This window comes from Sapajus apella, unplaced genomic scaffold (assembly GCF_009761245.1).
Source record: "Sapajus apella isolate SASKATOON/1434 unplaced genomic scaffold, GSC_monkey_1.0 scaffold151, whole genome shotgun sequence".
In the NCBI taxonomy this organism is placed as follows: Eukaryota; Metazoa; Chordata; class Mammalia; order Primates; family Cebidae; genus Sapajus; species Sapajus apella.
This window is the reverse complement of record NW_022437091.1, coordinates 974,632-1,000,367: the sequence shown is the minus strand read 5'-3', so window position 1 is coordinate 1,000,367 and position 25,736 is coordinate 974,632. Positions and strand designations below refer to the sequence as shown.

Here is a 25,736-nt window from a genome sequence, read left to right as displayed (position 1 = left end):
CGAGCATGTAGCCAGAGTTGTCGCCGCACATCAGGTGGTAAAAGAAAACGGAGATTGGCGGCCATATTTGAAGCGGGTAAAAATTTGTAAAGCCGCGTTACCCATGAGCACGCAGAGAGCCTTTTCTGGAGATTGACAGGAAGTTGAAGAGCCAGGTTAGCTATCATCGTAAGCTGTCCTCGTTAGTGATGGCGTAAACCTGGGTAATTTTCCTTTAATGTCGCGATTGTCCTCTGATTTGTTAGGTTAAAAATAGCCTCAGAACAGTCTTGGCTGTACTTGCGGAGGATTTTTTCCCCACTTAATGATGTTCGGTTCTTATTGCTAGGTAATATTGTAATCGCGGGTCCAATGAAATTTGAGGGTAGTCTAGACTCTAACAGAAATGAAGAGAAGGCAGCTTTTGGGAAATATTTTCCTCCCAAATAAAAAGAAAAAGCTTCCAGAGGAGACTCCACCTTTCCATTTTTTCTTCTGTTAGTGGAGTTGTGTGAGGACTGACCCCGAGGGGACAAGTTTCGAGATGAAAAGCTCACATGCTGAAGCTGGTTGAAAGCAAAGATAGAAAACACCCGAATACTTGTTGATATCATTGAGCTGCTGTACTATGCCTGGAACCACCTATCTCCAGACATTATTGTGTAAGATAATTAAAAGTCTTGGCTGGGCGCGGTAGCTCATTCCTGTAATCTAAGCACTTTGGGAGGCTGAGTTGGGTGGATCATGAGGTCAGGAGTTCTAGACCAGGATGGCCAACTTGGTGAAACCCCCTCTCTACTAAACAAAACAAAAAACAAAAACAAAAAACTATCCGGGTGCGGTGGCATACGTCTGTAGTTCCAGCTACTTGGGAGGCTGAGGCAGGAATCTCTTGAACCCAGAGGCAGAGGTTGCAGTGAGCGGAGATCGAGCCACTGCACTCCAGCCTGGGCGACAGAGTGAGACTCCATCTCAAAAAAAAAAAAAAAAAAAAGATAATTAAAGGTCTATTGTTTAGACTCTAAGTGTCTATTGCTTGGGCGTTGTCTTTCTTTAAGTTAAAAGCATTCATCTCCAGAGAAGAAAAAATTTACTGCTCAGAAAGGTGGAGTTGATTACATTTGAACCCTTACAAAGTCTTTTTTTTTTTTTTAAAAAAAAAAAGAGATTTCACCATGTTGGCCAGGATAGTCTCGATCTCTTGACTTCGTGAGCTGGGATTACAGGCGTGAGCCACAGCGCCTGGCTTTGTTTGTTTGTTTTTTTCAGACGGAGCTTCGCTCTTGTTACCCAGGCTGGAGTGCAATGGCGTGATCTCGGCTCACCGGAACCTCCGCCTCCTGGGTTCAAGCAATTCTCCAGCCTCAGCCTCCTGAGTAGCTGGGACTACAGGCACGCGCCACCATGCCCAGCTAATTTTTGTATTTTTAGTAGAGATGGAGTTTCACCTTGTTGACCAGGATGGTCTCGATTTCTTGACTTCGTGATCCATCCGCCTCGGACTTCCAAAGTGCTGGGATTATAGGCCCGAGCCACTGCGCCCGCCCTTGTTTGTGTTTTTGTTTTTTTTTTTTTTACAAAGTCTTTCAATGTGCAGATTACTTTCTAAACAACAAACTGTAGTTTCGAAAAGATACAATAACCTGAAATGATTTCAGTGACTGCTAATTTGGGACGATTATGAATGTACCTGACAGATATGGCAAAAATAGGAGGCAAAAAAATATAATGCAGATTTAGTTATAATTAGTGGTATATGCTAACACTTGCATATGTTGGATGCTATCTTAAACATTAATAGATTTTTAATATGTAAACATTGATTATTTATTTATTTATTTATTTTTTAGAATGAGACAGGATTTCTCCATGTTGGTCAGACTGGTCTCGAACTCCTGACCTCAGGTGATCTGCCTGCCTTGGCCTCTCAAAGTGCTGGGATTACAGGTGTGACTCACCTCGCCCGGCAATTTATTGATTTTTTTAGAGATTACTTTAAAAAATCAATACAGTGGCCAGGTTCAGTGGCTCACACCTATAATCCCAGCACTTTGGGAGGCCAAGGTGGGCGAATCACGAAGTTCACCTGCCTTGGCGTCCCAGAGTGCTGGGATTTGGTGAAACTCCATCTCTACTAAAAATACAAAAAGTTAGCTGGGCATGGTAGCGCATGCCTGTAATCCCAGCTACTCAGGAGGCTGAGGGTAGGAGAATTAACTGAGCCCAGGAGACAGAGGTTGCAGTGAGCCAAGACCGTGCCACTGCACTGCAGCCTGGGCAACAGAGTCAGACAGTGTCTCAAAAAAAAAATCAATACAGTTAGAATAATTACAAATACACAGCTACAGAGCACTTTGCAGGGTGACTATCTTATGGTACACTGCTACTTTGGTGGCCCCAAATGAACCATGCTTCCCAATATTTGCACCTTTAGGAGTTCTCTTCTCGAGTCTGGCAGGTCCCTTAACTTGCTTTAATCAATAGAATGCGTCAGAAGTGATGCTATCCCAGTTTGGTCCTACGCCTTAAGAAAGCCTGATAGTTTCTGATTTTGCATTCACGGGAAAGCCAGCTGCTGTGTTAGAAGTTTGACTTCTCAGACTTACATCCTGTGAAAAGCCCAACCAGCCACGTGAAGAAGCACCGAGGTTTGGGCCAACAGCCTCAGTTGAACCCTCAACTAGCAGTCATCACCAACTTTTGCCAGCCATGTGAAGAAGGCCATTTAAAAAGTGGATTCTCAGCTGGGCATGGTGGTGCATTCCTGTAATCCCAGCTACTCAGGAGGCTGAGGCAGGAGACTTGCTTGAACCCGGGAGGTGGAGATTGTGGTGAGCTGATATCAAGCCATTGCATTCTAGCCTGGGCAGCAAAGAGTGAAACTTAGTCTCAAAAAAAAAAAAAAAAAAAAAAGTGGATTCTCCAGCCCACTGGAACCACCTCAGGTGACTCTATGTGGAGCAAAGAAAGGCTATTTGAGTTCACATTGCAAAATTGTTACAAGCAAATAAATAAAATGAGGCAGGTGGATCACTTGATCTCAGGAGTTTGAGACCAACGTGGGCAACATGGCAAGACCCTATCTCTTAAAAAAAAAAGTTATATTTACACTATACTGCAGTCTTTTAAGTGTGCAATAACATGTTTAAAAAACAATGTACATACCTTAATTTGGAAATATTTTATTGCTTAAAAATATTAACGATCACCTGAGCCTTCAGCAAGTCATATTTTTGCTGGTGGAGGGTCTTGCCTCAATGTTGATATTCATTGATTAGGTTGGTCGTTGCTGAAGGTTGGGGTGGCCTAAAATACAATGAATTTTGCTGCATCAACTGACTATGCCTTTCATGAAAGATTTCTCTGTAGCATGTGATATTTGATAGGATTTTACCCACAGTAGAGCTTCTTTCTTTTCTTTTCCTTTTTTTTTTTTTGAGACAGAATCTCACTCTGTAGCCCAGACTGGAGTGCAGTGGTGTGATCTCAGCTCACTGCAGCCTTTGCCTCCTGAGTTCAGGCAATTCTCCTGCCTCAGCCTCCTGGGTAGCTGGGATTACAGGCGCATGCCACCACACCCGGCTAATTTTTGTATTTTTAGTAGAGACTGGGTTTTTCCCTGTTGGTCTGTCTGGTCTCTAACTCCTGACCTGAGGTGATCCACCCACCCTGGCCTCCCAAAGTGCTGGGATTATAGGTGTGAACCACCACACCCGGCCAGTAGAACTTCTTTCAGAATTGGAGTTAGTCCTCTCAAACCCTGCTGCTTTGTCCATTAAGTTTACGTAATATTTTAAATCTTTTGTTGTCATTTCAACAACATTCATAGCATCTTCACCAGGAGTAGATTTCATCTCAAGAAACCACTTTCTTGTCTAGAAGCAGCAGCTCCTCATCTATTAAAGTTTTATCATGATATTGTAGCCATTCAGTCACATCTTCAGGCTCCATTTCTAATTCTAGTTCTCTTGCTATTTCAACCACATCTGCAGTTAGTTACATCCCTCCATGAAGTCTTGGATCCCTCAACATCAACCTTGAGAGTTGGAATCAATTTCTTCTAAACTCCTGTTAATGTTTATATTTTCACCTCCTCCCATGAATCACAAATGCTCTTAATGGCATCTAGGATGGTGAATCCTTTCCAAAAGATTTTCAGTTGACTTTGCCCAGATCCATCATAGGAATTGTTATCTATGGTACCCATAGCTTTACAAATTTTTTTTTTTTTTTCAAGATGGAGTTTTGCTCTTGTTGCCCAGGCTGGAATGCAGTGGTGCAAACATGGCCCACCACAGCCTTGACCTCCCATCCTCCCTCCTCAGCCTCCCAAGTAGCTAGGACTACAGGGGTGCACCATCACACTCAGCTAATTAAAAAAAAAATTTTTTTTTAATAAAAGTGGGGTCTGACTGAGACAGCCAGGTGTGGGTGGGGGGCCCTGGAGAAACTCCAACCAGCCTGCCCACTGAGGTGGAGCCTCGGGAAGTTCATGACATTCGCAGCAGGGAGGAACCCGGCCCCTCCTCTAACTGTGTGGCACCTGAGATTTGAAGGGTGGGCAGGAAGTGCTCTAGTGCTTGACCTTGGGATTCTGACCTTGTGGAGGATCCCTATCCACCCCCCCTCCTTTTTTTCCCTTTTTTACTCAATAGAACCCTATTTCACTCATCCTTTAAACTGTCTATGAGCCTAAATTTTCGTGGCCGTGGGACAGACAAGAACCCCATCTTTAGCTGAACTAAGGAAAGTCCTGCAACATCACTATGTTGCATAGGCTGGCCTTTTCTCTCTCTTTAAATGTAGATGTTATTTAACATGATGTAGATTTTGAAAAGCAAGATGCTTCTTGGAGATTTTATGTTTGTTATTAAAGATGAAGAAAGTAGGGTTTATTATTGTATGAGAATAATTTTATCCGTAAATAAAAAAATGCTAATCTGAAAAGTGTCATCATCCTATGAGACTGGATAAAAATAAGAAAAGATAATGTGGTCTTATAAACAATTTTTTGGGTATTGTGCAAAGTTATAGATGAACTTCTAGTTCTTAGTATTGTTGGTTGATAGCTAACATGGCACTTTAGACCAAATCAAAAGAGGACTGAGCATTGTGAAGTTTTGGAAAAAGATGCCTCTACAACAAAGAAAAAATAAGACTAAAGTTTTTTGAATTTTAACTGTTATTTAATCCTGATTTGAAGCATGGCAGATCCCTCCCTCCCTCCCTCCCTCCTTCTCTTCCTTCCTCCCTCCCTTCCTTCTTTCCTTCCTTCCTTTTTGAGACAGAGTTTTGCTCTTGTTGCCTAGGGTGGAGTGCAGTGGTGCTGTCTTGGCTCACTGCAACCTCTACCTTCTGGGTTCAAGTGATTCTCCTGCCTCAGCCTTCCAAGTAGCTGGGATTACAGGCATGCGCCACCATGCCTGGCTAATATTTTGTATATTTAGTAGAGACGGGGCTTCACCATGTTGGCCAGACTGGTCTCAAACTCCTGACCTCAGGTGACCCACCTGCCTCAGACTCCCAAAGTGCTGGGATTACAGGTGTGAGCCACCGCACCCAGGCTTCAAATATGGCAGATTTTAGTGGAGCCTGAACACTTATCCTTGCTGCTGTCATTTACCTTGAGTTAACTTACATTGCTGAAAGTAGGGAGATTTTGCTACTTATAGGTCATAGAATTTCTCTACTTTCCCCTTTTTATTCTCTGATGTTGTATTGCCTTTTCTCCTATACATATGTTGTGGTTGGATACATTGTGCAGCTCAAATGTAATTTTACTTTAGTGTGAAGTTTACAGTACAAGGTGACTTGGCTAGAAATGAGGAAGTCAGGGCAAGAATGCATCTTGGATTCCCCACTAGCCAATTCTGGGACAATTTAAGCCTCAAAGTTACTGTGATAGTTAACACGTAATAACTCACTGACTAGGAAACCAAGAGTCCAAACTGATGTATGTGAAGGAATGAATAAAAGGAAAAGAACAGAAAACCTCCTTATAGAAGAATGCCAACTAATAAGTGTGACAAATGTAGAAGGAATGATGGAATGAGAAAATCACCATTTGATAACTACCATATTAATAATTGCTTCTGACAAGAAGCATCAGTGGTAGCTAAAGCTAGCTAGGAAGTTTGATGAGGAACATGGCATTTACACAATCTTGAACAATCTTCCTTTAGTTGCCTAGTCATTACAAAGGGAAAAATAGCAACTATGCAGTGGAGCTCTCTGGTAGCCACTGTTTTAAGCAAGTAATCACTAATAATGGGACCAAGTAACATGCGTTGCTAATGTGATTTTTTTTTTTTTTTTTTTTGAAACGTAGTCTCGTCCTGTCTCCCACGCTGGAGGTAGCTGGGATTACAGGTACCTGCCAGCATGCCCAGATAATTTTTATATTTTGAGTAGAGACTGGGTTTCACCATGTTGGCCAGGCTGGTTTGAACTCCTGACCTTAGGCCATCCGCCTGTCTTGGCCTCCCAAAGTGCTGGAATTACAGGCATGAGCCACTGTGCCTGGCTTTCTGATGTGGTATATTAAAAAGGACACAACATCATTTTAGTGGTATTCCTGCCAAAAATGCATATGCTGAATCTAATCATGAGGAAATATCAGACAAAACCCAATTGAGGGATAGTCTACAAACAACTGGCCTGTAGTCTTCAAAAAAGTCAAGGTCATGAAAGACTGATGGACTCTTTCAGTTTGACAACTGGATGTAACATAATCCTGGAATTGGAGACTTGACTTTAAAAAAAGACATGTTGGTATAACTGATGACAGGTGACTATGTAGTACTGGATTAATGGTATTGTAGGCCAGGTGCGGTGTCTCACGCCTGTAATCCCAGCACTTTGAGAGGTTGAGGCAGGTGGGTCACCTGAGGTCAGGAATTTAAGACCAGCTTGATCAACATGGTGAAACCCTGTCTCTACTAAAAATACAAAGAATAGCTGGGTGTGGTGGCATGCACCTGTTATTCCAGCTACTCTGGAGGCTGAGGCAGGAGAATTGCTTGAACCTGGGAGGCAGAGGTTGCAATGAGCTGAGATCGCACCATTGTACTCCAGCTTGGGCAACAGAATGAGACTCATTCTCAAGGAAAAAAAAAAAAGAAAGAAAGAAAATAAAATAATATTGTATCAGTGTTAAATTTCCTGATTTTGATAACTGTACTATGGTTATAAGGGAATGTCCTCATTCATAGGAAATGCACATTAAAGAATTTAGGGGCAAATAAGCATAATGTTGCCACTTAATCTCAAAGTGTTCAGGAAAAACATATACATATATACTTGCAGAGAGAAAATGTTAAAATAGGGGACAAATGTAAACAATTAGTGAATCTGGAGAAAGAGTATAGGAATGCTTTGTATGATTCTTCAATTTTTCTGTAAATTTGAAATTATATCAAAATAAAGTTATCAAATAAGCCCAATCCCAAATTTTTTGGGGAGGGTTTTTTTTTTTGTTTGTTTGTTTCCTTGAGACAGAGTCTCCATCTTGTTGCCCAGGCTGGAGTGAAATGGTGTGATCTTGGCTCACTGCAACCTCCGCCTCCTGGGTTCAAGCGATTCTCCTGACTCAGCCTCCCAAGTAGCTGGTATTATAGGTGACCACCACCACGCCTCGCTGATTTTTTGTATTTTTAGTAGAGACATGTTGGCCAGGCAGGTCTCGAACTCCTGACCTTCAGGTGATCCACCTGCCTTGGCCTCTCAAAGTGCTGGGATTACAAGTGTGAGCCACTGTGCCCGACTGGGGGGGGGTTAATATTTGTTTTAAGTAAAATCTTCTTAAAATGTATAATATGTATAAAGAGGAGTGCACACACCAAAAGTGTACAGCTTAATACAATTTTATGAAATGAACACCCCACATAATCACAATACAGGATTTTTTTTTTTTTTTTTTTTGAGATGGAGTTTTGCTCTTGTTGCCCCTGCTGGAGTGCAGTGGTGCAATCTCGGCTCACTGCAACCTCCTCCTCCCAGGTTCAAGCAATTCTGCCTCAGCCTCCTGAGTAGCTGGGATTATAGGCGTGTGCCACCATGCCGTGCCTTCAATCCAGGATTTTGGACACAAAACTTTCATTTTCTCTACCCAGATTTCCTAGTTGTTAACATTTTGCCATTTTTTCCCCCTCTCTCTAACATATATGATGATTCTTTTTCCAGACCATTGAAGAAAAAGTTGCAAATATGATGATCCATCCCCTAAATACTACAGTGAATTTCACCTGAGCAAGGACATTTTTCCTGTATAACTATTCCAATTCAGGGAGTCAACATTGATGCAATGATACTATGCAATTCACAAACCCTATTCAAATTTTGCCAACTGATCCGTTCTCTCTCTGTAGTCTAGAATGTGATCCAGTATCACATTGCATTAGTTGTCATGTCTTTTTAGTCTTCTTCAATCTAGAACTGTTCCTTAATGTTTCCTTGTCTTTTGTGACCTTTACAGTTTTAAACAGTATATTCTATTTCATTCTGTAAGTACTCTCAATTGGGGTTTGTCTGATGCTTTCTCCTGTCCAGACTCAGGTCACGAAGTTTTGGCAGGAGTGGTCCCTCAAAATAATGCCATGCTGTTCTCAGTGCATTCCAGCAGGAGACATCTGATGTCAACCTGTCCCACTGCTGGTGATGTTTACCTTGATTACCTAGCCAAGCTGATATCTGCCTTGTAAAGACATTTCTCCGTTTGTAATTGAATAGCATTTTGTGAGGAGATAGTCAAAGACTATGCTAATATCTTGTTCTTCATCCAATCTTTACCCACCAGCCTTGGTATTCATTGATGACTCCTACCTGAATCAGTCACCACTGTGATGGTTACCATATGGTGATTTTTTTTTTTTTTTTTTTTGAGATGGAGTCTCGCTCTGTTGCCCAGGCTGCAGTGCAGTGGCATGATCTCAGCTCACTGCAAACTCCACCTGCCAGGTTCAAGCGATTCTTATGCCTCAGCTTCCCAAGTAGCTGGGATTACAGGCATGTACCACCACACCCAGCTAATTTTTTGTATTTTTAGTAGTGACAGGGATTCGCCATGTTGCACAGGCTGGTCTCTTAATTCCTGAGCTCAGGCAATCTGCCTGCCTTGGCCTCCTAAAGTGCTAGGATTACAGGCATGAGCCAATGTGCCTGGCCTATGTGGTGATTTTTTAAGTCCATCATTTTTTCTATATTATTAGATGATATTCTTCTGTAAAGAAAAACTGTCCCTTCTTCCTCATTCATTCATTCGTTTGTTCATATCAATGTGAACTCATGGACTCCTATGTTAGTCAATAGATTAGGATCTGTTACCATCATTTATTAAAATGCTGAGATTGTCTCAGTTTTTGTCAGTGAAAACCCTTTCAAAGTGGAGTCCCATTTTCTTTGGGCATATTTCTTTCTTTCTTTATTATTTTTTCTTTTCTTTTATTTTTTTCCAGTAATGGCTATAAGCAATCCTTTGGGCATATTTCTATCATCCTTTGAGTACTTCCTTATTTTCTGATATTATAGGATATTCCAAACTCATCTTATGCCCCAGCCCTGGAATCTGTCATTTCTCCAAGGATTCCTGGTTCATTTTAGTGGAGGATGGTGTTTAGAAACTGAGATCTGGGTACTTAGTAGGCTCGTTGGAACTAGGGTTCATATGCACACATTGATTATCTGTATCTGTTTTATCTGTCTAATCATCATCTAGCAATATAGGTTCACACCAGTATGTCCAATTCCAATCCAATATCTCAGTTTTTTTTTCCCCCTAGATTTCTTCCATTCCATATGGGAGAAGTTCACTCCATTTTTCTTGACCCTGTCAACTTCTCAGCCCCAGCTCTGCTGCCACCTCCTTGGCCAGCATCCTCCTTGGTTCTCTGCCTTGCTGTGGCTGCCTCTTTGGTGGCCATTCTGGCTCCTTCATGGGATAGACTGGAAGGGCAGGGAAGAGGGAAGAGGAAGCGCCATTCCGATATTCCCCTAGCTTGTTTTTTCTTTTAAATGGAGATGGGGTTTCACCATGTTGTCCAGGCTGGGCTTGAACACCTGAGCTCAAGCCATCTGCTGGCCTGTGCCTCCCAAAGTGCTAGGATTATAGGAATGAGCCTGGCTTCAGAAAAATGCCAGAAAAAGAAAATATGAAATTAAAAAAAAAAAAAAAAAAAAAAAGGAATGAGCCACTGCACCAGGACTTCCCTGGCTCTTTAGTGAGGACCCAACACTCTTCAGGAATTGATGCACACTGACAGTTTGACACCTCAAGATATCTCAGTGTGATGGGTTATTTTATGACTTAAAGTGACTAATATTTGCAAGATGAATTAGTGTTTAGTAAAAATAGGGGAAAGAGAATCAGCAGGAGCAGACAGAGGGGAAAAAAAATGGAAAGAATAAATAATTACCCTTCTAGTTGGGGATGGACAGAACTCAAGTCCAGTCTCAGTTTTTTTTTTTTTTTTTTTTTTTAATCCAAAATGTGTTTATTGAGATGGTTTCCCACTCATCTTGATTCAGAGTGCTTTTAGTGCTGCTTCCTCCTGAAAGAACATCCTTCAGTAAGCCTTGCTTTTCCTCCTGTAGGCTGGCAGAGGACAGTGGAGCAGCCAACACACAAAACTACCGTTTGTGCATGGCTGAAGACCGTGGTGATTTTATAGCATCCTGGGCATTTCACATCCATGAAGTAGGAATTGGGGCTCTGCACCAGGCGTTTCTTCTTGTGTTTCCTCTTCTCCTCTTCTGGAGAGGGATGAAGGAGATCCTTTGCGAGAGGCATGTTCTCGTGTGTAGGTCGTCACCGCCGGAAAGGCTTTTTTTTTTTTTTTTTAATTGTACTTTAAGTTCTGGGGTACACGTGCAGATCTTGCAGGATTGTTGCACAGGAACACACATGCCATGGTGGTTTGCTGTCTTCATCTCCCCGTCACCTACATCAGGCATTTCTCCCAGTGTTATCCCTCCCCAACCTCCCCACCTCCTGCTGTCCCTCCCCTAGCTCCACCCCCACCAGACCCCAGGATATGACATTCCCCTCCCTGTGCCCATGTGTTCTCATTGTGCAACACTTGCCTATGAGTGAGAACATGTGGTGTTTGGTTTTCTGTTTTTCTGTCAGTTTGCTGAGAATGATGGTTTCCAGATTCATCCATGTCCCTACAAAAGACATGAACTCATCCTTTTTTATGGCTGCATAGTATTCCATGGTGTATATGTGCTACATTTTTTTTGTCCAGTCTATCATTGATGGGCATTTGGGTTGGTTCCAGGTCTTTGCTATTGTAAACAGTGCCAAAATGAACATATGTGTGCATGTGTCTTTATAACAGAATGATTTATAATCCTTTGAGTATATACCCAGTAATGGGATTGCTGGGTCAAATGGAATTTCTATTTCCAGATTCTCAAGGAATTGCCACACTGTCTTCCACAATGGTTGAACTAATTTACATTCCCACTAACAGTGTAAAAGTGTTCCTATTTCTCCACATCCTCTCCATCATCTGTTGTCTCCAGATTTTTGATGTTTGCCATTCTAACTGGTGTGAGACAGTAACTCAGTGTGGTTTTGATTTGCATTTCTCTAATGACCAGTGATGATAAGCATTTTTTCATATGTTTGTTGGCCTCATAAATGTCCTTTTTTGAAAAGTGTCTGTTCATAACTTTTGAGTGGTTTTTTTTTTTTTTTTTTTCTTGTAAATCTGCTTTTGTTCTTTGTAGATTCTGGATATTAGCCCTTTGTCAGAAGGGTAGATTGCAAAAACTTTTCCCCATTCTGTTGGTTGCAAGTTCACTCTGATGATTGTTTCTTTTGCTGTGCGGAAACTCTTAAGTTTAACTAGATCCCATTTGTCTATTTTGGCTTTTGTTGCAACGCTTTTGGTGTTTTAGTCATGAAGTCCTTGCCTATGCTTATGTCCTGAATGGTTTTGCCTAGGTTTTCTTCTGTTGTTTTATGGTGTTAGGTCTTATGTTTAAATCTTTAATCTATCTGGAGTTAATTTTAGTGTATAGTTTAAGGAAGGTGTCCAGTTTCAGTTTTCTGCACATGGCTAGCCAGTTCTCCCAACACCATTTATTAAACAGGGAATCTTTTCCCCATTGCTTGTTTTTGCCAGGTTTGTCAAGGATCAGATGGTTGTAGATATGTGGCGTTGCCTCCGAGGCCTCTGTTCTGTTCCATTGGTCTATATCTCTGTTTTGTTACCAGTACCATGCTGTTTTGATTACTGTAGCCTTGTAGTATAGTTTGAAGTCAGGTAGCATGCTGCCTTCAGCTTTGTTCTTTTTGCTTAGGGTTGTCTTGGCTATTCAGCCTCTCTTTTGGTTCCATATGAAGTCTAAAGTGTTTTTTTCCAGTTCTGTGAGGAAGGTCAAAGGTAGTTTGATGGGGATAGTGTTGAATCTATAAATTACTTTGGGTAGTATGGCCATTTTCATGATACTGATTCTTCCTAACCAGGAGCATGGAATGTTTTTCCATCTGTTTGTGTCCTCTCTTATTTTGTTGAGCAGTGGTTTGTAGTTCTCCTTGAAGAGGTCCTTCGCATTCTTTGTTAGTTGTATTCCTAGGTATTTTATTCTCTTTGTAGCAATTGTGAATGGGAGTTCACTCATGATTTGGCTCTCTTTAAGACTATTATTGGTGTATAGGAATGCTTGTGATTTCTGCACATTGATTTTGTATCCTGAGTCTTAGCTGAAGCTACTTATCAGCGTAAGGAGATTTTGGGCTGAGACAATGGGATCTTCTAAATATACAATCATGCTGTCTGCAAATAGGGACAATTTGACTTCCTCTTTTCCTAATTGAATACCCTTTAATTATTTTTCTTGCCTGATTGCTCTGGCTAGAAGTTCCAATACTACATTGAATAGGAATGGTGAGAGAGGGCATCCTTGTCTAGTGCCAGTTTTCAAAGGGAATGCCTCCAGTTTTTGCCCGTTCAGTATGATATTGGCTGTGGGTTTGTCATAAATAACTTTTATTATTTTGAGATATGTTCCATCGATACCTAGTTTATTGGGAGTTTTTAGCATAAATGGCTGTTGAATTTTGTTGAAGGCCTTCTCTGTATCTATTGAGATGATCATGTGGTTTTTGTCTTTGGTTCTGTTTATGTGATGGATTATGTTTATATATTTGCATATGTTGAACCAGCCTTGCATCCCGAAGTTGAAGCCTACTTGATTGTGATGGATGAGCTTTTTGATGTGCTGTTGCATTCGGTTTTCCACTATTTTATTGAAGATTTTTGTGTTGATATTCATCATGGATATTGGCCTGAAGTTTTCTTTTTTAGTCGTGTCTCAGCCAGGTTTTGGTATCAGGATGATGTTGGTCTCATTAAATGAGTTAGGGAGGATTCCCTCTTTTTGTATTGTTTGGAATAGTTTCAGAAGGAATGGTACCAGCTCCTCTTTGTATGTCTGGTAGAATTCAGCTGTAAACCCATCTGGACCTTTTTTGGTTGGCAGGCCACTAATTGCTGCCTCAACTTCAGACCTTGTTATTGGTCCATTCAAGGATTCAACTTCTTCCTGGTTTAGTCTTGGGAGGGTGTAAGTGTCCAGGAATTTATCCATTTCTTCCAGTACTGGTTTATGTGCATAGAGTTGTTTGTAGTAATCTCTGATGGTAGTCTGTACTTCTGTGGAATTGGTGGTAATATCCCCTTTATCATTTTTTATTGCATCTATTTGATTCTTCTTTCTTTTCTTTTTTATTAGTCTGGCTAGTGGTCTATTTTGTTGTTGATCTTTTCAAGAAACCAGCTCCTGGATTTATTGATGTTTTGAAGGTTTTTTTTTGTGTGTGTGTCTCTATCTCCTTCAGTTCTGCTGTGTTCTTAGTTATTTCTTGTCTTCTGCTAGCTTTTGAATTGTTTTGATCTTGCTCCTCTAGCTCTTTCAATTTTGATGATAGGGTGTCGAGTTTAGATTGACATCTACAGAACTTTCCACCCCAAATCCACAGAATATACGTTCTTCTCAGCACCACGTTGCCCTTACTCTAAAACTGACCACATAATCAGAAGTAAATCACTCCTCAGCAAATGCAAAAGAATGGAAATTATAACAAACAGCCTCTCAGACCACAGTGCCAGTCTATGTCTTTTGATTTGGGCATTTAGATCATTCAGATTTAATGTTAATATTGTTATGTGAATTTAATCTTGCCATTTTGTTACTGGCTGGTTGTTTTGCCTGTTAGTTGATGCAGTTTCTTCATTGTGTCAATGCTCTTTACCATTTGGTATGTTTTTGGAGTGGCTGATACTGGTTGTTCCTTTCCATGTTTAGTGTTTCCTTCAGAAGCTCTTGTAAGGCAGGTCTGGTGGTGATGAAATCTCTTAGCAATTGCTTGTCCATAAAGGATTTTATTTCTCCTTCATTTATGAAGCTTAGTTTGGCTGGATATGAAATTCTGGGTTGAAAGTTCTTTTCTTTAAGGATGTTGAATATTGGTCCCTACTCTCTTCTCTGGCTTGTAGGGTTTCTGCCAAGAGATCTGCTGTGAGTCTGATGGGCTTCCCTTTGTGGGTGACCTGACCTTTCTTTCTTGCTGCCCTTAGCATTTTTCCCTTCATTTAAACCCTGGTGAATATGAAAATTAGGTGCCTTGGGGTTGCTCTTCTTGAGGAATATCTTTGTGGTGTTCTCTGTATTTCCTGGATTTGAATGTTGATCTGCCTTGCTAGGTTGGGGAAGTTCTCCTGGATAATATCCTGAAGAGTGTTTTCCAGCTTGAATTCATTCTCCCTGTCACATTCAGGTACACCGATCAAGCGTAGATTAAATCTTTTCACATAATCCCATATTTCTTGGAGGCTTTGTTCATTTCTTTTCACTCTTTTTTCTCTAATCTTGACTTCTTGTTTTATTTCATTGAGTTGATCTTCAATCTCTGATATCCTTTCTTCTGCTTGATTTATTCAGCTATTGAAACTTGTGTATGCTTCATGAAGTTTTGTGCTGTGTTTTTCAGCTCCATTGAGTCGTTTATGTTCTTCTCTAAGCTAGTTTTTCTAGTTAGCATTTCGTCTGACCTTTTTCAAGGTTCTTAGTTTCTTTGCATTGGGTTAGAACATGTTCCTTTAGCGCGGAGAAGTTTGTTATTAACCACCTTCTGAAGCCGTTTCTGTCAGTTTGTCAAACTCATTTTCCATTCTATTTTGTTCCCTCACTGATGAGGAGTTGTGATCCCTTGGAGGAGGAGAGGTATTCTGGTCTTTGATGATTTCATCCTTTTTGTACTGGTTTCTTCCAATCTTTGTGGATTTATCTACCTTTGATCTTTGAAGTTGGTGATTTCGGATGGGGTCTCTGAGTGGACGTCCTTTCTGTTGATGTTGAAGCTATTTCTTTTTGGTTTTTAGTTTTCCTTCTAACAGTCAGGTCTCTCTGCTGTAGGACTGCTGGAGGTCCACTCTAGACCTTGCTTGCCTGGAAATCACCCATGAGGGTTGCAGATCAGCAAGTATTGCTGCCTGATCTTTCCTCTGGTAGCTTTGTCTTGGAAGGGTACCTGCCAGGTGACAACCAGAGCTCTCCTGTATGAGGCATCTTTTTGGTTATACAGGGGTCAGGGAGCTGCTTGAGGAGGCAGTCTGTCCCTTGTCTGCCTGCAGAGGCACTGCTGGGCTGTCACGGACTCAGTCCAGCTGCTGTGTAAGCTTCCACTGGCTTTTGTTTACAAAGGTAGGTTTAGACCTGCCTCAGCAATGGTGGATGCCCTTCCCCTCACTGAGCTCAATTGTCCTGGGTCGAACTCAAACTGATGTGCTGGCTGCAAAACTCTCAAGTGAGAGGACTTCAGTTTGCTGGTCTTTTTGGGGGTGGGACCCACCCAGCCATATCACCTGTTTCCCTGCTTTCAGCTTCCTCTCTTTCTGGGGAATGGGTAGCTCCATCCTGCAGGCATTCTCGGTGCTAGTCAAAACATTCGCCCAGATCTGTGCTGACAACCTGCAGCATCTGCCGGAGCTGCCGCTCAGATCTGTGTTGGTAACTCGTGGTGCTTTTCAGCCCAGTGGGGATCTCCTGGTCTGTGGGTTGCAGAGGGCATGGGAGAAGCACAGTATCTGAATGGGAGTTCAGATACTGAACTGAGGGAAGTCCCCCATCCTCCAGTCATTTGCACTTCCCAGGTGAGGCAGCACCTCACCCTGCCACAGTTTGCTCTCCTTGAGCTACACCCACTGTCCAACCAGTCCCATTGACATGAACCTGGTATCTTGGTTGGAAATGTGGAGATCACTCGCCTTCTGCATCTCTCTCACTGGGAGCTGCACTCCAGAGCTGTTCCTATTCTGTCATCTTGGTGGAATCCAGTCTCAGTTTTATAGGGGCAATGGTTCTCACCAGTGCTCATGATCCAAAGCATGTGCTTGTCATAGAAAGGCTAGGTTGGTGGAAGTGGGGATGGAAAGTAGGTTTTCAGATCCATCAAGGAGAGAATGCACATTTTAGAATGGGTTTGGAATCAACTTGGCCTTCCCATATGACCTGTGGTCAGGCTAGACTTTTTAGGACCTTTATTCTCTTTTTTTCTTTTTCTTTTTCTTCTGTTTTGTGAGATGCAGTCTCACTCTGTAGCCCAGGCTGGAGTACAGTGGCATGACCTTGGTTTACTGCAACCTCTGTCTCCCAGATTCAAGCAATTCTCCTGTCTCTGCCCCTGAGTAGTTGGGATTACAAGCACCTGCTGCCACACCTGGCTAATTTTTGTATTTTTAGTAGAGATGAGGTTTCACCATGTTGGCCAGGCTAGTCTCAAACTCTTGGTTTCAAGTGATTCACTCCCCTCAGCCTCCCAAAATGCTGGGATTACAGGCATAAGCCACTGTGCCTGGCATTTAGGTTCTTTAAAGTCATAACTAGGATACTGTCCCACCCAAGTTTAGAGGTCAAAATGGTCTTTGTAGGGCAGGGGAATGCCCTGCCATCATTCCTCAGCTCTAATCTAATTTAATAACTTATTTTGCTCTGTTAATTTGTTAGTAAACTTCCACAACTCCTTGACAGACCAACTGTCCTTCACATTTTATCTGATAAACTAGAAGGAATAGGAGATTGATAATTTGGGATCAGACTTAGAAGAGTTAGGTGACATTTTTCTAATGTTATAAAGTTACACTTTGGCTCATATATGTAAACAGGGAACAGCAATGAGCACATTCATGAATTAATGTTCAATATATTGATTTGTTTGATGTAGTCATTACTAGCAGCCTCTAAAACATAGTTATTTGAATTTCTAACAGTGGGTAAAATTCCAGGTCTTGTATATCTGGCTGTGGAGGCCAGTGGCTAACAGTAAGGAATGTCTCAGACTGTCGAGGTTTGCATCCTGATGACTAAGGATACACTTACTAGATGTGTGTCATTAGGCACAACATTTCTTTCACCTGTGAAATCTGTTAAAGTACCACATAGGGCCAGGCGCGGTGGCTCAAGCCTGTAATCCCAGCACTTTGGGAGGCCGAGGCGGGTGGATCACGAGGTCAAGAGATCGAGACCATCCTGGTCAACATGGTGAAACCCCGTCTCTACTAAAAATACAAAAAATTAGCTGGGCATGGTGGCACGTGCCTGTAATCCCAGCGACTCAGGAGGCTGAGGCAGGAGAATTGCCTGAACCCAGGAGGCGGAGGTTGCGGTGAGCCGAGATCGCGCCATTGCACTCCAGCCTGGGTAACATGAGTGAAACTCCATAAAAAAAAAAAAAAAAAAAAAGTACCACATAGGGCTGTTCTGAGGTTTAACTGAGATAACACAAAGTTTTTTAAATGTAGGTAATAGTTTTACTATTACTAATAATATTGGCATTATTTTTCTGAAACTAATATACATCAGATAAAACAAATAAATAACTTTGTCAGTGTCACTAGGACCAATATTTTCATCATAAGTGATTATAGTCTCTGAACAATTGCCTAAAAGTGGAATGGCTGGGTCATGAGGTCTGTATATTTTAAGGCTTTTTTTTCCCCCCACATTCCTAGACTGTGCTCCTGAGGATCACACTATCTGTTGGAGAGTATTGATTTTTCTGAGTTCTCTACAACATAGTTATTATTATTTTGCCAATTTTATGTGTTGAGATGAATGTTATTCTCATTTTAAAAAGCAAGAACTGAGGCTGAAGGAGGCTATGGATGATAGAGTGGACAGCAGTGCATGAGTACAGCCAGGCCAACTCTTCAGTCTCACACTTTCATTACTCACTCTCACTAGAAGGCCATTTTCCTCTCAAGAAAAATGGGTGTCAGTTAACCTACATTTTCTGTTAATTTGTTCCTTTTTATTGCTGAGGAACATTCCATAGTATGGGTATTCCACAATATGCTTATCCATTCACTAGTTGATGGGCATTTGGGCTGTTTCTAGTTTTTGGCTCATATTAATGAAGCTGCATACAAGTCTTTGAGTAGACATCTATTTTCATTTTCTTGGGTGCACATCTAAAAAGGGGATTGATTGCATGGTAAATGTAGAGACTGTTAGACTATTTTCTAAAGTGATTGTATCATTTTGCACTCCCATTAGCAATGTATGAGAGTTCCAGTCATACATACGCTCTGAGATTGAGCAGAGAGACCCCTTAGAGGGGCCTGCCAGGAATGACCTTCCCCACAAAGTATGGAAATAAATCTTGAATTTGTTCAAGGGAAGTTCCACGCACCTAGCTAGCCTTGAGAAGTCAATGAACAACTTGATAAGGAAGAAGGGAATGGTAGCTTAAAACAATAGCCAAGGAAGTTGAAGTCATAGGATGTTTGGTTTCTTCTAGAAACCGAAGATAACATCTTAACTTATATCCCTGAGTTGTTTTTCAGAAACCCACATCCCCATCAAATGGCTTCTCTGGCATGCAGTCCTCAGATAAGGAGAAAACTAAGGACTGAATTCTGGCCACCATTCTTTGTTCTAAATATCTTGCTGAGGGGCCTGGAGGGAGCATGCCTATAAACCAGAGCTGACATTCTTTTCTGCTATCTTAAATTTTTTACAACATTTTCCTTCCTAACCAATTGCAAATCAGAAAATCTTTGAATCCATCTATGACCTGGGGGCCCCTGATTTGAGATGTCCTGTATAGCCTCCATGTATTGATTTATAACTTTTTTTTTTTTTTGAGACAGAGTCTTGCTTTGTCACCCAGGCTGGAGTCCAGTGGCGGGATCTCGGCTCGAAGCAATCTGTGCCTCCCTGGTTCAAGTGATTCTCCTGCTCAGCCTTCCTTGTAGGTGGGGCTTACAGGTGCCCGCCACCACACCCGGCTAATTTTTATAATTTTAGTAGAGATGGGGTTTTGCCATATTGGCCAGGCTGGTCTCAAACTCCTGACCTCAGGTGATCCACCTGCCTTGGCATCCCAAAGTGCTGGGATTGTAAGCGTGGGCCACAGAACCTGGCCTGATTTATAATTTTTGCCCATAATCTCTGCCTCCTTGCCTTAAAAAACCCTTAACTGTAAGCCATCAGGGAGGTTGGGTCTTAAGTATGAGCTGCCCAATTCTCCTTGTTTGGTGCCCTGCAAATAAATGCCCTCCTTTCTCCCAGTGCAAAAAACTTGGTGCAGATATTTGACTTTACTGTGCTGGGTCAGTAAACCCAAGTTCAGTTTGATAACAACTCTTTATAAGATCCCTTACATACATATACTCTACTTTTCCCACCACTATTGGATCATTTTGAAGGCCCCAACATTTTTTAACTGTGAAAGTTTAGAAAGTTTTGTAATTGCCCAACAGTTTCTCCTGCCTGTTATACAGACAAAACCAATTCATTGAGACCACGGCATTGCAGTAAAGAAAGAGTTTAACACTTGGTTAGCCATGTGGAAAACAGAGTTATTACTGAAATCAGCCTCCCTGAGAACTCAGAGGCTAGGGTTTTGTAGATAATTTGGTGGGCAAGGGGCTAGGGAGCAGGTGCTGCTGACTGGTTGGGAATGAAATCATAGGAATGTAGAAAACAGTCCTTGTGTGCTGAATCTACCTCTGGGTGGGGGCTGCAGGACCAGTTGAGTCATGAGACGGAATATGAGTCTGGAAAACATCTTAAAAGACCAATCTTAGGTCCTAAAATCACTATTATATTGTATTTTTTTTGAGATGGAGTCCCTCTCTGTTGCCAGCTGGAGTGCAGTGGTGCAATCTCGGCCCACTGCAACCTCTGCCTCCTGGGTTCAAGTGATTCTCCTGTCTCAGCCTCCCGAGTAGCTGGGACTACAGGTGCACACCACCACATCCAGCTAATTTTTGTATTTTGGCCAGGAAAGTCTTGCTCTCTTGACCTTGTGATCTGCCTGCCTCAGACTCCCAAAGTGTTGGGATTACAGGCATGATCCACTGCGGCTGGCCTATATCGTATTGTTATAGGGGCAGTTGGGGAAATCACAAATATTGTGACCTCTGGCCATGTAACTCCTGAGCAGTAAGGGATTGTAGAAACTATGTTACATCCTTAGCAGAATTCAGGCTCTCATAATCCTAGTGTGATGTCCTGTCATTCATTTTTAGTCCCTGAGCAGGGAAGGAGGGGGTTAGTGTTAGGGAGGGATTGTTATCATTCTTGCCTCCAAGTTATACTATAAACTAAATTCCTCTGTCCTGTCATTCATTTTTAGTCCCTGAGCAGGGAAGGAGGGGGTTAGTGTTAGGGAGGGATTATTATCGTTCTTGCCTCCAAGTTAAACTATAAACTAAATTCCTCCCATGATTACTTTGGCCACACCCAGGAATGAGTGAGGACATTCAGCCTGTGAGGCTTAGAAGCAAGATGGAGTCGGTCATGTAATGGAAGCAGCATGACAGCCATTTCTCCCACTGTCATAATCCTTGCAGAGGCAGTTTCAGTTTCAGAATCTGTTTCAGTTACTCATTCAAAGAGTTTGTATAACAGACTCCACTGCTAGAAAACAGCTGGGTGAGGTGTCAGGGCCCTGGCATTGGCATCGGGAAGTTACGGACTTGCGGGTTGGTAAGAAGAATCTACCAACTATAGATTTGAAAAAGGTAAGTTTTATTAGAAAAAAAGAACGCTATAAAAGAGGGCAGTGGGGCATGAGAGGAGTGACAGCACCAGGGAATTTTTCCTTAGGGGCATTTATAGACTTTAATGCCAGAGCTGAAGGGAAATTTGCAAAATAAATGATTACATTTGTAGAGATTTTGGTGCCTTAAAGTTAGCAAGCGTTGCACAGTGAGTTTCAACATTCATGCATTCTGGAGATGTATAGAAACTCTAGTTACTTATACATTTTAAGTCAGAAAAAGGCCTGAAGCCAGGTGCCTTTAGATAACAGGGAAGTCTAATTACTTGTAAATTCCCTAGATAAGAAATTTTGTCTCTGGGTCCTGCTGGGTGGTCACCAGGTGAGTTTGCTGTTTTCATTTTTCCCCTGACAGATATTTTGGTCAAATCTTTGACCATTTATGTTCCCTCATGCTCATGGCTACCTGCTGCCTATTGGGGGTCTCAAGAAAGGGAAAATGGCACAGTGAAAGGGGGCAACAAGTACGTCTGGCTACTTTCTGCTGAAAGGGGGTGTTTAGGGATTAGGTTGCGTTTTTCCCTTTTTTGCTCTCCGTCATGAAGGGAATGAAGGATCATGAAAGACTTGTGGGGAAGACTGGATTCCATCAAGAGACCCCATGTGAATGGAAGTTGCTGTTGCAAGCTGGTATTGGGATTGCATAGCCATCTATAGGTGGAATTGTAATACCGAAGATATAAACTTAATGAGAGCGTTAAAAAGGAAGGGACCAAATATTAAAAGAAGAATGACAAGAGGCCAGGCGCAGTGGCTCACGCCTGTAATCCCAGCACTTTGGGAGGCTGAGGCAGACGGCTTATGAGGTTAAGAGATCGAGATCATCCTGGCCAACGTGGTGAAACTCCGTCTCTACTAAAAATACAAAAAAATTAGCTGGGTGCGGTGGTGTGCACCTGTAGTCCCAGCTACTTGGGAGGCTGAGGCAGGAGAATTGCTTGAACCTGGGAGGTAGAGGTTGCAGTGAGCTGAGGTCGCTCCACTGCACTACAGCCTGGCACCTGGTGACGGGGTGAGACTCTGTCTCAAAACAAACAAACAAACAAACAAAAAAAACCCAAAAAAACCCAGGAGGAGCAGGTAATATAGTTTGAGGCTTTTTGGACTAAGAGGGCCACTGCAACTACCACCCCCGCCCCCCCACCGCCTACCGGCCATATGAAGTTTTTCTCTGTTGCCCAGGCTGGAGTGCAGTGGCGCCATCTTGGCTCACTGCAACCTCTGCTTCCCAGGTTCAAGCAATTCTGCCTCAGCCCTCCGAGTAGCTGAAATTACAGGTGTGCACCACACCCAGCTAATATATATATAAATTTTTTTTAGTAGAGACAGGGTTTCACCATGTTGGCCAGGCTGGTCTCAAACTCCTGACCTTGTTACCTTCTTGCCTTGGTCTCCCAAAGTGTTGGGATTACAGGCGATAGCCACTGTGCCCAGCCTACTGCTGCTTTTAAGCAGGGGGGCCATCCCTGGGGTACCAAGTCTAAACTTTTGAAAAATATGCTATAGGGCACTTAGAGAGCTCCAGATCTTGGGCTAAGACTTCCAAAGTGATTCCCTTTTGTTTGTGTACATACAAAAAGAAAGGCTTAGTCAGATCTGGTAAGGCGAGGGCTGGGACTGAAATTAAAGCCTGTTTTAAAGTGCTTAGAGCATGCTTCATAGGATAGAAGCTGTTCCTCGGTTCCCTTGAGGGCTTCATATAAAGGTCTTGCTATTAATCTGAAGGAAGGAATCCATATTATTAAACTTGACACTACCCAAAAAGGATGGAAGCTGTTGTTTATTTACTGGAGTTGTCATATTTAAAATAAGCTCTTTAGAAGCACTAGAGAGGTTCTTTGTACCAAGCCTTCTTTGTACCAAGGTAAGACCCCAAAATTGAACTCTTTGTGTGAGTGTGCCTTAGAAGAAGATACTTTGTATTCACAATCAGCAAGTTTGTTTAATATTAATACTGTATTTACTTTGCATTCACAATCAGCAAGTTTATTTAATACTAATATTGTATTTTGGTCTGAAACAGCCTTGTTAGGACTACAGATTATTAGGTCATCCACATACTGGGGCAGATGTAATTTTGTGAGTAAAAGTTACCTAATAATGAAACAGAACAGCTTGGTGGGACTAAAAAGGAGTGGGTAAAGGAATAGCCTTCCATTTTACAAGGGAGTGGCCGTGTGAAACAGTCTCATTGGGGTTTTCCATCAATACCCATGAGGAATATGGAGGACTAGCACATTTGGTTGACATTTGAAGCTGAACCCTGTATCTATGAAGAACATTATCTCTTGTTCAGCCACAATTGGATTTACTGAGGCTTGTCCACAGAGATGGAAAAGATAAGGGCCTGGATGACCGCAAGGCCCCATGAGTCATCTAGAGGATGACTTTCAGAGGCTCAATCATAATCCAGGAATAGAGTTAGAGGGGCTTGTCCTTGCCCTTGTCCTCATTCTGCAGGACCCCCTTGTTGGATAAGTTGGTGAGGTTGTGGCTGTGACAGCCCGGAAGGAAGAGGTGCCCTTCTTCCCCCCGGCCATGAGGGAGAGAAGGACACTTGCTGTTCCAATGACCCTCTTGTTTACAATGAGGGCAGGATCCTGGGGGTGGCTTTGTAACCTGGAGGTTTGGAATGTTCTCCGTGCCAATGTCCTGGATTTCTGCAGTGATGACAGGACCCCATTCTGTTAGTATTATAGGGACATGCCTTGGGGTTATTAGCTAAAGAAAAAGACTGGACACTTGCCTCCTCCCAAGCCTAAACCAGGAAGAAGCTGAAACCCTGAACAGACCCATAACAAGGTCTGAAGTTGAGGCAGCAATTAAGAGCTTACCACCCAAAAAAAGCCCAGGTCCAGATGGGTTCACAGCTGAATTCTATCAGACATACAAAGAGGAGCTGGTACCATTCCTTTTGAAACTATTCCAAACAATACAAAAAGAGGGAATTCTTCCCAAATCATTTTATGACACCAATATCATCCTGATTCCAAAACCCGGCAGAGACTCAGCAAGAAAAGAAAACTTCAGGCCAATATCCATGATGAACATAGATGCAAAAATCTTCAATAAAATACTGACAAGCCGATTGCAACAGCACATCAAAAAGCTTATCCACCATGATCAAGTAGGCTTCATCGCGGGGATGCAAGGCTGGTTCAACATATGCAAGTCTATAAACGTAATTCACCACATAAACAGAACCAAAGACAAAAACCACATGATTATCTCAATTGATGCAGAGAAGGCCTTTGACAAAATTCAACAGCCCTTTATGCTAAAAACCCTCAATAAGCTAGGTATCGATGGAACGTATCTCAAAATAATAAAAGCTATTTATGACAAACCAACAGCCAATATCATACTGAATGGGCAAAAACTGGAAGCCTTCCCCTTGAAATGTGGCACTAGACAAGAATGCCCTCTCTCACCACTGCTATTCAATATAGTATTAGAAGTTCTAGCCAGAGCAATCAGGCAAGAAAAAGAAATAAAGGGCATTCAAATAGGAAAGGAGGAAGTCAAACTGTCTCTATTTGCAGACGACATGATTGTATATCTAGAAGACCCCATCGTCTCAGCCCCAAACCTCCTGAAACTGATAAGCAAGTTCAGCAAAGTCTCAGGGTACAAAATCAATGTGCAAAAATCACATGCATTCCTATACACCAATAACAGACTTAAAGAGAGCCAAATCAAGAACAAACTTCCGTTCACAATTGCCACAAAGAGAATAAAATACCTAGGAATACAACTAACAAGGAACGTAAAGGACCTCTTCAAGGAGAACTACAAGCCACTGCTCAACGAAATAAGAGAGGACACAAACAGATGGAGAAACATTCCATGTTCATGGTTAGGAAGAATCAATATCGTGAAAATGGCCATACTGCCCAAAGTAATTTACAGATTCAATGCTATCCCCATCAAGCTACCAATGACCTTCTTCGCAGAACTGGAAAAAACCACCTTAAACTTCATATGGAACCAAAAGAGAGCCCGCATAGCCACGTCACTTCTAAGCAAAAAGAACAAAGTGGGGGGCATCACACTACCGGACTTCAAACTATACTACAAGCCTACAGTAATCAAAACAGCATGGTACTGGTACCAAAACAGAGATATAGACCAATGGAACAGAACAGAGGTCTTGGAGGCAGCACAACATATCTACAACCATCTGATCTTTGACAAACCAGACAAAAACAAGCAATGGGGAAAGGATGCTAGCCATGTGCAGAAAGCAGAAACTGGACCCCTTCCTGACACCTTACACTAAAATTAACTCCAGATGGATTAAAGACTTAAACATAAGACCTAACACCATAAAAACCCTAGATAAAATCTAGGCAAAACCATTCAGGACATAGGTGTAGGCAAGGACTTCATGACCAAAACACCAAAAGCATTGACAACAAAAGCCAAAATAGACAAATGGGACCTAATCAAACTCCACAGCTTCTGCACAGCAAAAGAAACAATCATTAGAGTGAATCGGCAACCAACAGAATGGGAAAAAATTTTTGCAGTTTACCCATCTGACAAAGGGCTGATATCCAGAATTTACAAAGAACTAAAACAGATTTACAAGGAAAAAACTAACAAGCCCATTCAAAAGTGGGCAAAGGATATGAACAGACACTTTACAAAAGAAGATATACATGAGGCCAACAAACATATGAAAAAA

The 25,736-nt window shown here is 42.0% G+C and overlaps 1 protein-coding gene and 1 long non-coding RNA gene across 2 annotated transcripts in view; one reads left to right on the top strand and one right to left on the bottom strand.

Annotated features, from left to right (window-relative positions):
- The first annotated feature begins 53 nt into the window (after window positions 1-53).
- LOC116541385 overlaps window positions 54-25,736 on the top strand; it is an 88,256-nt gene continuing 62,573 nt past the window's right edge. Inside the window, exon 1 of the long non-coding RNA XR_004264814.1 lies at window positions 54-155. This is a non-coding gene — a long non-coding RNA (uncharacterized LOC116541385). The remainder of the gene's footprint in view (window positions 156-25,736) is intronic.
- Window positions 10,454-10,808, bottom strand: LOC116541382 (40S ribosomal protein S27). The gene has a single exon (XM_032265546.1). The coding sequence runs from the start codon at window positions 10,760-10,762 to the stop codon at window positions 10,508-10,510; it is 255 nt and encodes an 84-aa protein (XP_032121437.1). The 5' UTR covers window positions 10,763-10,808; the 3' UTR covers window positions 10,454-10,507.